This window comes from Phaenicophaeus curvirostris, chromosome 6 (genome assembly GCF_032191515.1).
Source record: "Phaenicophaeus curvirostris isolate KB17595 chromosome 6, BPBGC_Pcur_1.0, whole genome shotgun sequence".
Lineage (NCBI taxonomy): Eukaryota > Metazoa > Chordata > Aves > Cuculiformes > Cuculidae > Phaenicophaeus > Phaenicophaeus curvirostris.
The window spans coordinates 54,393,471-54,408,808 of record NC_091397.1 but is presented as its reverse complement, the minus strand read 5'-3'; the positions used below and the strand labels follow the sequence as shown (position 1 = coordinate 54,408,808).

Sequence of the window (15,338 nt, the reverse complement as noted above, 5' to 3'; positions counted from 1 at the left end):
ATTTCTGGTATCCGCAGAACAAGTCAGGTAGTTACCCAGCTTTGATCCACAGATTGCTTTTTAAAATTATCTTCTCATCCAGAAGGTCAATGGTGAATTAGGTATCATATCAGAATGCCTGTGGCTTTTCCTTAAAAATATTCCACCTGTTTGGCTGTTTTGTACATCTGATAACAAACACCAGATTTGGCTGCTTTGACACCAGGAGTCCAGTGCTCATTAGTAGTACAGTAATGATTTTCTAATGGGATATTATATTTTAGGTTGATGGATTTAAGTGTAACTGTTCCTCTAGAAGGTAAGATTTTTGTAACAATTTTTGTAGAAATTACTATTTCTAGGGGAAAAGAAGTTTATCGTATAAGGTAATAATCTGAGGCAATTTCAGTGTTATTGAAATTAGATGTGTTTGCATATTTATTATTAACTCCTGTTTTAATGACCAATTCAGTCTAGTTCAGTTCTGGAGGAGATGATAGTGCAAGATACATGGTACTTTGGCTTTCATTTGCTTAAATACCAAACCAAAATTTCTTTTCACAAAGAAAACTACAGGGCATCAGCAGAAACTGACAGGTGCATCTAACACTGAGACAGCTACTGCCGTTGTTACAGACAAAAAGTTGGCTGCATCTCCAGGTATCAATAGCTTAATTTTTGTCCATTTGTATCAACCTAAAGTTGTTGTCTGTGAGCTATACCTGATAGTATGTGTAATATAAAGTAGGTGGACTTGTTATGTTTTAGCTAAAGTAATTATTAGAAATGTGAGAATTAATCTAAAAAATCTTTTCATTTTTTTTCAAGTGGTAACATTCAGAAATAATTTCATGTATCTTCTCAAACCAATTCAGTTGATATTTATGTCAGTAGGACTGAGTTCTTGGATTTCTCCTTGATTGTTAACACAGAGCTATTTTTGCCAAGCTAATAAACAGTTCGTTTTAAAAAAAAATTTAAAAAATCCTCTCTAAATTTGCAAATTATATAGAACAGCACAGTAATTTTGTAGTATTGTTATAATTATTATCCACTGCAGCATTCTACTCTAAAATAAAATCCATTGATAAGTTTTGATTATGTAATGATGAGGTCAAGTCTTTAGACTATTCTCATGATTTAGAAGTGGCAATGGTTTATTAGAAAATACTTAAATAGGTTATAATTTTTATGAATTCTTAGGTTCTTCCATGAAGAACTAATCTTCTAAAACATAAATGTGTAGTGGGTTAAAACTAAGCCTCACTATTTAAATTGATAAGTTTCAGTAAATGCTGACTAATTGTATTACTTCATAATTCACATATTCTTTCTGTCTTTAGTTTATCGGTTGTATTTTTTTCTCAGTTTCCTCCTATCTTAAGTAAATACAAGTGTTTCCTAAATCAAAAAAATCCCAGCAAGCTCAGTTACAGTACACGATCAGATGAAGTAGATTGCTGAGGTGCTTCATGTTTTTATGGAAGAATAAAATACCTAATATGCCATCATAAAGTATATATTCTGATGTTTACTTTCTTGGGAATTAAGGGGAGAGATGTCTGCCTGGTCTTTTTTTTCATTGACCCTTGTGGTATGTGTGTGTATATTTATGTTCATCTTTAGTGTGTGAGAGGACTGAACCCAGATAATGCCAGTATAACTGTTGGTCTTAGGTATCACTAGCCACAGGATTCCGATTGTCTTTGACTATTTGCTTTCATAACATGGAACACTGTTCTTGATGCACTGTCAAATTTGGCCTGTCATCTCTCTCATACAAACTTTATTTATGGAACAACAAATCAATATTCTTATTTTTCTTCAATGTTCACAGTAAGCCCTGTTTCATCTGATATAGTTTCGGAATTCAAGGTAAAGGAGCAAGTACGTGATATGAATAAAGAAATTGCTGAGAAAACAGAGAAGTATAAGAAATGCAAGCAAATGTTGGCAGTAAGTAAATGGCTGCTTTTAAAAGGTGAACAGAAAGTAGCTATAGGTGCTAAGTCTTAAAATCACAAAGCCTACCCAGCTGAGTTGCCTTGCTTGTTTGTATGATACACTGCAATCATGGTAGGCATCTTAACGTTAGAAAACAGGTTTGTATTAAGTCAACTCTCGTTTACCTGCAGTGTTAAGAGAGTCCAGACAAGGACCCCTCAGAATAACCCAAATGCAGTACAACAAACGAACAGAACTATTGCGACTTAAGTACTTAGTTTTGAATGCTATTTTTTTTTGCATTGTATTTCAAGTATAATTGTTTTTATAAATCAAATACAGCATGTTGCTATAAGCCAGCCGATGTTTGGAACAAGTATAGCAGTGTTTGTGATATGCTCTTCAAGTGTAAAAACTCCCTCCAAGCCTGACTGTCCTGGGCTTTTACAGTGTTTTGATGTCTGAGAGGGTGCTGTCCGTTAGCTAGGATCAGTGATACATGAAGGCATTTATATGAAATCTGAAATCTTAGGCTGGACATTAGGAAAAAATTTTTCACAGAAAGGGTCATTGGGCACTGGAACAGGCTGCCCAGGGAGGGGGTTGATTCACCTTCCCTGGAAGTGTTTAAGGCATGGGTGGACGAGGTGCTAAGGGGCATGGTTTAGTGTTTGATAGGAATGGTTGGACTCGATGATCCGGTGGGTCTCTTCCAACCTGGTTAGTCTATGATTCTATGAATCTCTGGACCACAGTTGGCACTGGTAGTGCTGTAGCCACAATAGTAATATCCTTCAAATGTTAGATCCTTCAAATCCTAACTTGATTTTCGTTTAACCTGTTTGGATGTACATATGACAATGGAGAATTGCGTTAGTGAAGTCTGTGAAGAGTTGACTGTTGCAGAATTGTTCAAAGAAATGCTCTCTGGGTGTTGTCTTGTCTCTGTTCATTTGTTGCGTGATGCTTGGGGAGTAAAAAAATCAACATTACGAAGTCAGAAAAGTTAGTTTTAAGATAAGAATTAAAAGCTTGGAATTTTTCTCTACTTCAATATCCTTTGTTCTCATATAGTCATAATACATTCACAAACTGCCATGAACTCAGCTTCTCATCTTCTTTCTCTTATTTATTACAAGATTATTCTATTTTAATGTGGTCTCTGGGCTGTAACAACTGTCATGTAATTCTTCATGTCCTGTCTGTGGAAAGCCTGTGTTGGCTATTGCTGGCTATTTCTTCTGTAGTAATGCTTGAGGAAAGCTTTGCCTTTGACCTTCTGGATGAAAGATACTTAGGTGTAAAAGTTACATGGGGAAAGGTTTTGTATTGAGGTGAGACGCTTGAAGGGATGATCATCATTACAGTGTAGTGTTAGGATACAAAGAAACTTGAAACTGTGAAGCTAAAGAGGAATATCAGCTTGTTGAAAACCTGGGCAAGAAAAAAATATGTATTGAACATTATTAATGCAGTGTTCAGAGGTCCTATCCTCTTCAAAATTTTGAGTCAGGCTTCATTTCTTGGGGAAGGTCTTTGTAAATGTTCTCATTCCAAAAGCATGGAGTTACACAGTGTCATTGTTGGGGCCAGAGGAGAAATCTCTTAAAACTGTAAATATTTCATGCTATGGTATAAACTTGTTTAGGATGAGAAGATGAAATGCAGTGTTTATGCTGATGAACTAGCTAAACTGGAGCTGAAGTGGAAAGAACAAGTGAAAATCAATGAGGGTATAAAATTACAGCTAGCAGCAATGGAGGATCAGTATAATGTAAGTTACAGACTTTGTTTATGGTAATGAATGGTGTCCTGTTCTTAACATAGTTGGTTATTTCTAATAGTTCATATAATGAACAGTTTTAATGCTGGAAAAAACACTAAATATATTTTTGCTATAAATAGAAAAAACGTATTGTGCTTTTAGAAACAACACAGTCTCACAGTTCTTCAAAATTAAGACAGACTAAATGTTACCAAATGGCTGTCAGTCTTTTAATGTTGATTTAGAGAAACCTCTAAATGATGTTAATCTTGTATTACAGTAAAAAAGATGTGGAGTTCTGATTTCCTTGTTGCTTACTGTTATACTAGTAGGAATTTTGCTTGGCTTATTTGTCTAAATAAGTGCAGTAATGTCTAATGCATTTTGTGTGAATTAACTGGAGAGATAGAGTTGAGTGATTATATTGGTTTTAAAGTCATCATGAATGAATTACTTTAATTTGGAGGATCTCAGCTGTTTTCTTGATAGTGATGTGACACATGCTCCACAAAGTCAAGAATAATGAGCAGCTTTAGCTTACACGGGACCTTAATCTTTGAGGTTTTGTTGTAGTAATACATATGTTGAGGTGGCTTTCTAGGTCATTGAGGACACGATAAGAGAAACAGATTTTCATAAGACCAACTTACATGCTTATTTTCAACCTCACAGTGATAGTGAGGTCGCTAGAACACTTTCTTTTGCCCGTTTTTGCCCGTTGTGATGAACAGAGATTAAATTGAACTGTGACTGTACCAGTTCTGTTAGGAACCTCCTCCCATCAGAAATGATAGCAATTTTCTTCATAAAATGCTCGATTACTTTACAGCCCATTTCAGGCCGTGCTGTCTTTTTTCAACGCTTAAAAAAGCTCTGATTTCAATTTTAGGAAATGCACAACTCTTTCCAATTTATTTAATTCTACTAATTAGTAGGGATCAGTTGCTATGCATAATTTCATGTAAAATGAATTTGTTTTTAACTTCTCAGTGGCAGGAGTAATAAATAATTGGTTCCACAATCGAAAGCATTTCAGTTTTCAAAAAAAAATGATGCATACCTGTGCAGAGCATTGAGCTTATATGCTAGAAAAAGCAGGTGGAGGTAATCTCCAAAGAATCTAAATAAAATAGTTCTTTGTAGGGAAAGATTATTTAAAGGTAGATGTTTGTGAAACAAATTTAATGTCTTTGAGGTAAGAGGAGGTTTTGGTTCTCTCGGTTCTGTGGTGGGACGTAAGAGCTGGAGAGGAGTGAATTACATAAATCGCTGAAATGCTTGTTACTGGATTACTTTAGAAATAATGAGATGAGACTTGCACACCTTCTCAAGTTTCTGGGCAATGATGTCCCTCCTGCCATTAATATTAGTGACACTACTACTGGTTTTTAACTGAGGATTTTATCATTCTACAACTGTTCCCTGAAAGCTGGCAGGCAAAGGCTGCTAATGAGCTTCTGTTGTCCAGTAAAGTTAGGGAGAATTGTTGGTTTCGGTTTGTAGTAGTGCTAGATGTTGCATGTAACTATAGTAGACTAAATAATTTCCATCTGAAAGAAGAACTTAATCACTGAACTTTGTTTTCAGACTACAATATATGGGGAATTGGTTTCTATTCATTAATATAGGAGCCAAAAACTTCTTTTCTTATAGGTTCAGCTGGCAGAAAAAGAGAGACGAATAAAGGAACTGGTATCACAGTTGGAACTCTTAACCAGTGAGAAGGTATTGTTAGGATTGCTGTGAAATTTTGTAAATTAACGCTTGTGAGGTTCTTTGGTTTGAGGAAACTGCAGTTTATTTTTAAATGAGAATTTGTTTACTCTTTAAACATACTTTTCCATGTTTGGATATTTTGCCAAAAAGAATTAGCATTTTAAATTACAAATTCTGTTAATAGTATATTTTTTAAACAGACATACATCATAGTAAACTGGCCAAAACTGACTCAGCACTTGAAAATATTGTCGTTTTATTATTCTGTAAGTGTTCTAGACTATTTTCTACATATAATCAAAAAAAAAAAAAGAAAAGCGTCGAGTGTCAGATTATTTATTTGTTCCTGTCCAGAATGATATTCCATTTGGGATCTAAAATAACTATTTCTCTCTGCAAATAGGGATTACTCTGTGTAAATTAGTAATCTGAAAATGCAGCTAGCTATACAGTTCACAGAACATAGGAATTCCTTCCAGTTTTTGTTCTCTATTTCTTTCTCATCTCAGCATCGCCATTTTTCTACAGGTTTTTAATGGACTTCCAGCCTTCTTCCTGCTTCACCTCTCTGTATCTCTTAGTGGGAGAGGTTCAGCCCTGTCATGTTTAGAGGCTGATAGAAGCTTAGTGCATTTGCTGCTTGGCCAAATAGATGATTATTGAGCTTATGCTGCAGCCTTTCTGTCGTCTAAGGGAGCATCAGTTAACAAAACTTGAAAAATTTAATTTCTTTGAGACAGACTCTCTCCTCGATATTTTCAGGAGTTATCGGTTGTCAGGCGGCACAGTTAGGAAACATTTACTCCCTTTGGTATCCTGGCATAAGGCATGAATGCTGCGTACCTAGCTTGACTGTTTTTTTGCACCACTGATTAAGATTATTTTTGCTTTTGTCCAGTGTTGCCCTATAACTAGACATGTAGATGTTTCAACAGTATAATTGCCAGGTTTTTCTTAATGTGTGCATGCAGCCAAATCCTTTTGACACCTGCAATTTTCTTACTGTCTGCTTGTAATAATAAGAGCAGCTTGACATGTGATGGGAGTGACTTTGGTAAACTACAGGTGGAAAAATAACTTTGTCAGAAAAGACAGGTACACAAACAGTGCTGTGATTTTTAAATATATGGTAGAAAATGGACCGCTGCTTTCCAGAGTTCACTGACTAAAAAGTTCATTACCATTACTGTTAAGCCAGACATTCTGAAATATTAATGCTAATGTTCAAAGGCTGGAAATACCTCTAAGGTATTATATGGCAATTAATCAAAGCTAGATTTTAATAAAAAGTGAAATAATAAAGTGTCTTTATTACATTCAGATACTATTCCATGATACTGTGGAAAAGTTAGGATATGCAAATAATTTAAAATCCAATGTGAACAGATATTTGGTAAAAACAGGAATTTGTGTACTGATAAATGGAAATTAAACTAATTTCAGATAAAGCTAGTTCTATGTTGTTAAAACATTCTAGACTGTCAAGTAGTTGATATTTAAATTATCTTTTTTCCACCAAAGATTTAACTTTTAATAGACCTCTCTCATATTTTTCTGATTCAAAAGAAAGCAGAATAAAAGTTGAGTTTTGATGAATCTGGTTTAGCTGGAAGGAGTAATTTTAAACACCACACATAAGAAGAGCAACTGTAATAATAATGTATGGAGTTTATATAAAAGCTTGGAACTTTGTCTACCCAATTTATAGATATTTACATTACGAAGAGGAATCAAAGTGCCTTGCTAGACTGGAACCATGATTTAAAAGGTTCAGCACAGTGTAGTAAACAGTTTTTCAATTTCTGCTCCATTATCAGTATTTGTTTATAAATGTCACCAAACATAGCATGCTGAAAATGTTCATTTGCTGTGTCTTAAAACCTATAAAATTACTTGGTTTCTATTTTATTTACATACTCATATAGTTGTTTTTTTTTTTCCTGTCTCTACGCTAGCTGTCCAACTTCTGCTAAGGCTATTTTGCAGCACGTTTTTACAGTCACTTTGATCTACAATCTGTTTTAATCTCATTGATGCAAAATTTAAAGAGTTAGTGCTACTGCCTTTCATTCTAAGCTGCATCCATATTGCAGACTAAGTTGATTTAAAAAAATAATCTTAATTTTGATGCTAATTAATTGTTCCAGCTTTGTATTGAGTAAAGATTAATTATTTAGATTTCACGCATGCACTAAGACTTTAGATGCAATCCTAACCGTTTAACCATAACCATTTCAGTCATATGTGAAATTTAGTCTATAAATCTAGAGTAAGGTTAGCATAGTTTTGTATCATTATATCCAGGAGGATATTTTTCTTTGGGGGTGTTAGGCAGAAATTGTGTAGTCCTGTATTAGAAGGCTTTTCCAGAAAAGAGTAAACACTGCTGTTTCACAGCCAGTGTTCAAAAAAGATAACTTGCTGTAAGCTGCCTCTGTTTATAGATACCACTTTTTTCCTGTTTGAAAATGACTTTATGATGTTGCTGTTGGAATCCAACCTTTTTATGTCTGAAACCTGATAGAACGTCTATGACAAATATATAATCTCAGTCTTCCTTAACTTGAGCAGCGTTTTGTTTTCAGAGTAGTTACTGCTACTTAATTTTGCATTTTTTTAGTCTAGCATTTTGGCCCAAGTTTACCTGTGTTTAAGAAAAACGTTTTTAGTTGTTCCTTTTAATAATGAAGACATTTTACTTCTCGTGTAGTTAAATCACTAATTGAAGTCTTGGTTTTAAGTTTCAGTTGAAAGTCTTTTGGGGAAAATGCACTCTACCATCTTTGAGGGTTTTGTTAACGTTGCATTAAACATGAACCCAAAGACTCCACAAGAAAATGTCACACAGAAAGAACAAAGAACTGCCTTAACAGTCTCTTTTTAATTATTATTTTTATTTTTTACATCTCAGAATGTTTTGCTTGCTTCTGAATTGCAAATAGCATCTTCCTTTGGTTATTCTTGCGCTTTCCATTATTCCATTAAATGGGAGAATGGGAAAGAGTTTTTTTCTGATAAATTGCAGCTGATGCACTGACCACACTTAAGTCACTTTTATTACAGTATTATAACATATATATTGGCTTAGGGTTTTAATGGTTTATAAATTATAAAAAACATCTAGTAGTTTATAATGATTACTGTCTCTATGAATTATATGCAAGAATCTAGAATTTTAAGTACATTAATTTTTGAAGAGTTCTGTTTGAGCTTTTCTGAAAGAATTAATTGCCTTTCTGATAAAAATATTTAAACAACATAAATAAAGCAGGCCGTTTAAGCCCCTCAGTGAATTAAAAAATGTTGTGTTTTGGACGAACAAACACATTGAATCTTGGAAGTAAGCTACATATATACTCTTGCTAGCTGTAAGTATATGTATATGTAAAGTAGGTGAGGATATAAAGGAGGAGGAAGAAGGAGGAATTAGGATTTTGCTCATTAAGTTCACAGAGGGTAAATAATTTTTTCATGAGAAGTGCAATAACTGTGAAATCTGTGTATGAAAATACAGCTCGTGGATTTAAAATCCATGCATTTGTAATTGTAGCCGTACAAGTGCAGTTTTGTTTCATATGATGCTTGTACTGTAAATATTTTGAAGTAACCTAGTCTGGATTACCTTTGTGAAAAATAACAGTAATGTCAATTTGTTAATATAAATAGAAAATACCAACCTTGAGTAACAGTTTTCCTTCCTAGAATAGGTTGTCTGAATGTTATCAAAAATAGAATTAGTCCATCTAGTAGTTAGTGCCGAGTTCGGGGGCTTTTGCATGATTGCTAGTGGCATGACCACCGTACCCAGGTTGTAGTCCAGAATGACAGAGCAAATTGTCTGTCCCATTTAAAAGTTTTTGTTATCCCAGTGTTTACCTGTATCCTGTTGATGTAAAGTATCTCTGACATGGTCTCCTCCAGCTCTCCAGCAAATTAGGAATCTTGCCTGGAATTTCAATAGAATTGTCATATTTGTTGTAGCCCATTCTGGCTTGGCTGGGAGGAACCTTCCTCACTTGCTTTCCTTTAGAATGTATCCTTGGATACCCAGCATTTTCCTAGCCCATTGTTTTGACTGTCAGCCTTCGCTGCATTTATCAGGAGTTATTTATTGTACTTCCAGGATCCTTTCCTGACCAACTATTCTCTGTCTCCTTTCCTTCCTTATTTCAGATATCATTAATAGATCTGTGAGACCATGCTTAATAATTTTCTGTTATCTTTTCAAATGTGCATACTTGTGAGTTTTTTTCCATGCTGTTTTGTTATGTTTTGGAGAGAGATTTCCACAAAATAATTTTTTAATAGAATACAATCTGTCTTTATTAAACATAAGAACTAAAAGGTGCCAGTTGGATTAAGTCTACTTTGAAAGCACTATGTCTTCAGTTGTTGCAAGTCACAAGCCACTTCTCAATTGTAGATAATACTGTGTATTAATTGAAAAAAAAAATCTTTTGCCTCTTTCTGCTTGCAAAAAGGAGAAACTTGTAAAAAATTCAGCTGGGTTAGCATTGACTAGGACAGGGGAGATTTTGGCTATATTTTGTAGTAGAAATATTTAAATTGACATAACAGCAACAATTGGAAAAACCCTAATAATTATAAGTGGAACACGATCACCAAGCTGAATCACACACAAGGGCAGAATTGTTTCAACTGGTTTAACATATTTTATCACATATTTAAAAATTGAATTTTTAAAGGAACTGAGATCAAGGAAGAGTAATGGATCTTTGCCTCTGTAGGTGTAGTTTTAGGTGATTGTGTTTGATAGGCTCTCTGCATTTGAACAAAGTAATTCTCTACCAGTTTCAAACACAGCTACATCTAACACATTTGAAGATAATATACTAAGCTCTACATGAACACGTGACTATGTATGCAAATAGGGGTAACTTGAAAGAAGCTATATTGTAGAAAGTACAAGACTGCTTCGAAATTCTCCCTGCTGGTTTCTTTCCCCGTAACGTGGTCTCATGTGAAGGACCTAGAGCAAAGGTTTGTTCTGATATTCTTAATTTCCCACAGAAAGTGACAGCCTTGAGCTCAGTAGGCCAGTGTTCTACTGTGAGATACCAGAAGGTATCCAGCCCAATGTATTTAATAGTTCTTAAAATAAGTATTGCTCACGATTTCATAGGGAATTGTGTCAAGTGTGTACTAAAATGGTGCGTTCTTGAGTGGTATGGTTTGGCAGGAGAAAGTTATTTTATTTCTAATTATAACTTTTAATAACTTTTCTCACTGCATGTTACCTTTAGCTGTTATTCCTAATATACCCATTCTTTACCTATTTAACTATTTTTTTTATTTTAGAAAGGGTGCAGGTATTTTTTTTAAATGTGGCAGTTCCGTTCATGTAACTTGAATTAACTGATGAGAAAACAAGAGAAAAACATTATTTAAAAAGTATTCTCTGTTTTCTTCATTGACTGTTTTTGGTATGTATGATATACTTGGCATGAGAGGAAGGTGAAAAGATAGTGGGAAGATTAGCAGATGTATTTTTAAAAACGAATGAAATATTTTTTTACACTGTCAAACTTTGCTGGGACTCCATAGGTTAATTATATTTAAAACTTTGAATTATGTAGGAACTTGGCAGGACACCAGGAAATAAAGCTGGAAGGATGATGGAAGGACAGATTTCACAACAGGCATTACATTTTCGCAACCCATACTCGGAGGAAAGTGGGCCAGTTCCTGCAGTGCCAAGCAGACTACCAGTACTGCAATATGGAAACCCTTATGCAATTCAGGAAAGAAGAGGTAAGTGAATTCCATCCCCCATAGTATAATTTCTTTCTCACTCTTTCAAAAGCAATGGCTTATGTAGTGCAGGTTAAGTACCAACAATCCTTATATGGGTTTACAGAGCCTTTATTGATTGATGAGAATTTAATAAAGTACCTTCATTTTACTGGTAAGAATCAGTAAGGTAAACAAAGTTTTAAAGAAACATGTTTTGATTTCTTTTGTATTGTTTTATTTCATCTAAGCTGGAGATGTGTTTAAGTCATTTTTAAATGTAAGGTAGCACAGTTGTAATCTCAGAATAAAAACTCAACAAAGATTAATTTTGCTGTAATTAATTTTTTTTTTTTCAGATGGAGCAGATGGTGCTTTTAATCCTGATGAGATCCAAAGACCACCTGTTAGAACTTCCTTTTGGGAGCTGCTAGAAGATGATGTAGTGTGTAGTCAGCCCTCACGCAATCTCAGTCGGCCTGACGGTTTAGAAGATCCTGAGGACAGCAACGTAAGTTATCTTTTTTTTTAAGTTGCACAGAGGTTTTCAGTATCTGATAAGCCTGATTCATTGTTATGTAAATCTGGATTTGTTTTTTCTTTACCTTGAACAGGGTTTTAGTTGAATTTTGCTTGCTTTGAAGGAGAAAACTCTGCACATCAGTTGATGATAACATACTTTTTCCCCAGCGTCTTGAGCAACTGACGGCTTTTTTTGGTATTAGGACAGTAGCTTCTTAATCTTTTAAAATACTAATGTAGAAAAATCCAAGTAATCTCAATTACTTTGGATTTTTCTCTCATGTGGTAGAGTGAGGGTTCAAAATATATCCACGTCGTAGTTATTTTGTAATTTGTATTTCAGAGCTAAATTGTAACAGAAAATAAATAAAGGATTCTGATACTAGTATTTTGAATTAAATGCCAAATGAAGATTTGTATCTTATTAGTTACTTCATACAAATATATTAACTTTTTGTTCAGTCTTTTGCAAATCTGCATTTATTAATTTCCATTTTGAATATTTTTTTGCTGTTAGACATTTATTTGGAAGAGCTGGTTGGCTTGCTTAAAGCTGATTACACTGAAAGTGACAGATTCTCACCGATTTATTTCTTAGGGTTTTGTATGTTTTAAGCGGACCCTGTTAAGCTTTTTTCTATTTAGCTTGCACATTCTGGTATGAAAAATAGTATTAGCTTCACTGATAAACTGTCTTTGTTTGAAGAGGAACAGACTTACTACACTTTCTTATTCCAAGTACTCGTTCACCTTCAAAAATATTAAACAAGGAATACCTTTCTGCAAAGTATTGTGCTCTTTGCAAGTCCAGTGGTATCATGACCCGTTTCTCGCTTAGTCTAGTTTGCCACATTTAATTGCTATTAACCTTTGCAGAAACCGATCAGTGTTCAGACAGGCATGATTTTAGCCCTGGTGCTCAGCACCTATAATGGAGAAAAATGTATTTCTCCCTCCTACCTTTTGCCCCCGGTGTCTATTACTGTGAATAATTAGAGAAACTGTCAGAACTTTTGCAGCCTGTTCGAGATCTAGAATGTGAGCTTAATGTTGTTGCCCACCTTTACTTCACATTTTGCATATTTAATCTGATCACACTTGACGTAGCTACTACATATGACAAGCTCTTCTCTTCTTTAGTCGTCTGCTTCAGTTTAATTAGCAGGGTGTTCTTTCTGATCTATGTGCTTTGCCCTCTTGCAAACCCAAGAGAAACAGTGCTAGAGTCTTGTGCTCGTTTGCTGACACAGCTTAGATTTTTGTAATGAGATGGGATATACCAGGCTTAAATAAAGTTCAACTTGAGAAAAGGTGCCTTTAAATCAAATAATTTATACCTTTACTTTTTAACTACCAAATGCAAATCAGTTGCTTGCTCCTCCCAAAAAATAGACTGTATGTCTAGTATACAAATTTACATGGAATTGAGGACTTGCAGGATCTAGAGAAACTAAGTAAAATATGCCAAAACCAAAACAATTCTACTGTAATATTCAAAGAAATAACCACAGTCATGGTACCTTGTCTGCAATATATGAAAAAGATCAGGTTGCTGTTCTCTGTCACAAGAATTGCATATCGCTTCCTATTATGGATCAACCATAGTTTCCTATGATGACAGAAAGGTGGATCTTCATTTCGTTTCCCAGTGAACAAGAACTGTCAGCCTGTTGAGCTGAAGTGGCTGCCATCATGTGTACGTCTTAGCAATATACCTTTTAAAACAGTGAGATGGTATTGGTTGATCATTCTACGTATCTCATGGAGAAAATGCAAGACTTTCGATTATATTAATAGATTAGAGGTATGGCACAAGATAGTTACTATCCTTTTGGTTGTCGATGGGGAAGAAGAGTGCCAGTCTTTTCTCTCTAAGCTCACTTCAAGAGGATTATTTTCATGCTAAAGTTGAGCGCAAATTATTTTCCTGCGGATGCCTCTATACCTGCACCTAACGATTTCATCTTCAATTGTGTGGAGCACAGCAAATTATTTTGTCTTTCCTACTGGCAAGTTTCAGAACTCTCAAGCTTGTAATTGACCTGATTGTTCTGCTGAGGCATTTGCTTCTAACGTGCCCTGAACTTAGTTTCCATGTTCCTAAGGAGAATGCTGTTTGCTCTTACCCCAAGTGGTTAGGCTTCCCTTTCTACTTTTCAAGGAAAGACATTTTTGTTACTGGCTGCAGTCTTGAGTAGCGATGTAATATCAGGTGATGGTGACACCCCTGCTGTACTGCAACTTGTTTTGTCATCACTGTCTTCGGTTACTCCGATTTGTAGACCATGTAAGGATACAACTGCAAATGCGTCAAAATTTTTGTTTAGGTTTGCAATTGTGTTATGACTTTTTTCTCTCTGAACTTTATTCCTTGGGAACGGGCTCTTCCATGTTTTTTGCTGACATGAAAAAACATCAATTTTGTATGACTCAAAGGCTTTCTGGACTTCTTCATAACTTTGGAGCTTTTAGGCCAATTAAACTACAATTTCTGAGAGGGACAAGCTGGTCTGTGTTAATTATGCCAGATGAGCACATGCACAGTGGTGATTTTGTGTAGAATAATTGACTTGCCACAGATCCCTGCCGTCATCTACTCGGCACTAACTTTCCATTTGCTCATGCTTCAATAATTGACCAAAATGTAATCATTTGGAGCAAATAATTTCTAGAAGCAGCTATGTACGGGAGAGATCCATAAACAAAGCATATATATATATTTAATACTAAAGTGTAAGTTTCAGAAATGTCTTGATTATGGTTGGCAGTAAGCCCAGAATAATTATCCTGTGACTCTTAAACAATGTTGTTAGTCACTGTAAATTTGTAGGGGGTTGGGGGGTGTAACTTTTGGCAACTTGACAACCAGGTCAGGATATTTTTGATATTGATCCAAAATGGCCTTTCTTCTAGCAAAAAGCCCCACTGCTCTTTGTTAGCCTGATCTTACCCTGGCAGCCACTTACTGTCTTCTGTTTAAATTAGACATAAAAGGAGCAGTTGATATCCAGATACTTCTTAAAGACCAAACTCCTTGCAGAGAGGTAGAGACACCTGAAAGTGTTTGGTTTCACACTCACAGCTGAGCTGAATGATAGAAAGAAAATGTATATGCTGTTCTTTCCAGTTTACCCACACTAAACATTACCTGTGTGGCTGTTCATTTACTGTGTGAAAGTGAAGATGGATATCGCTTTGCTTAGTTATGCTAAATTTGCTTGTTATGGGACTTTTTTTTTTTTGAAGGAAGATGCACATTGATTTTTCTTGGGTAAGTCCTTCTCACTGCATGCAGTCTGGCATTCAGCAAATATCTTATGTTTTGGGCACTGCTGAAGTTGCAGCATTGTAGCACAAGACTACTTTAAAAATATTTTCTTCTTTAATACCTACATCATCTTTCTTTCATGATGAAAGGAACAAATAGTATTTTAAAACCCATATGCCCTTTTTACTGCAGGTGCAAAGCAAGCAAGTTACCCAGGAAAATGTGTCTGTTGCTAGCATCTGTCACAGCAAGCCCCACTAGCTGCTTAATGGAAACGTTAAATGGCTGAAACTAAACAGCTGTTGTCAGGAGAAGAAAAATATTGAGGGAATCTTCTCATTCTGCCCTGTTCCCATTAACTCTTCATAAGGATAAAGGAAGTTAGCCTAAACA

The 15,338-nt window shown here is 35.1% G+C and overlaps 1 protein-coding gene across 5 annotated transcripts in view; it reads left to right on the top strand.

The window, feature by feature from the left end:
• Positions 1-15,338, top strand: part of TAX1BP1 (Tax1 binding protein 1) — a 53,968-nt gene that overhangs the window by 36,146 nt on the left and 2,484 nt on the right. For 2 of the 5 annotated variants that reach the window (XM_069860220.1, XM_069860218.1), the window contains 6 exons: positions 546-639; positions 1,817-1,935; positions 3,572-3,697; positions 5,342-5,413; positions 11,002-11,176; positions 11,515-11,666. In XM_069860220.1, coding sequence (XP_069716321.1) covers positions 546-639; positions 1,817-1,935; positions 3,572-3,697; positions 5,342-5,413; positions 11,002-11,176; positions 11,515-11,666 — 738 coding nt within the window. The remainder of the gene's footprint in view (positions 1-545; positions 640-1,816; positions 1,936-3,571; positions 3,698-5,341; positions 5,414-11,001; positions 11,177-11,514; positions 11,667-15,338) is intronic. The other 3 variants (XM_069860219.1, XM_069860221.1, XM_069860222.1) reach the window with 3 other exon arrangements.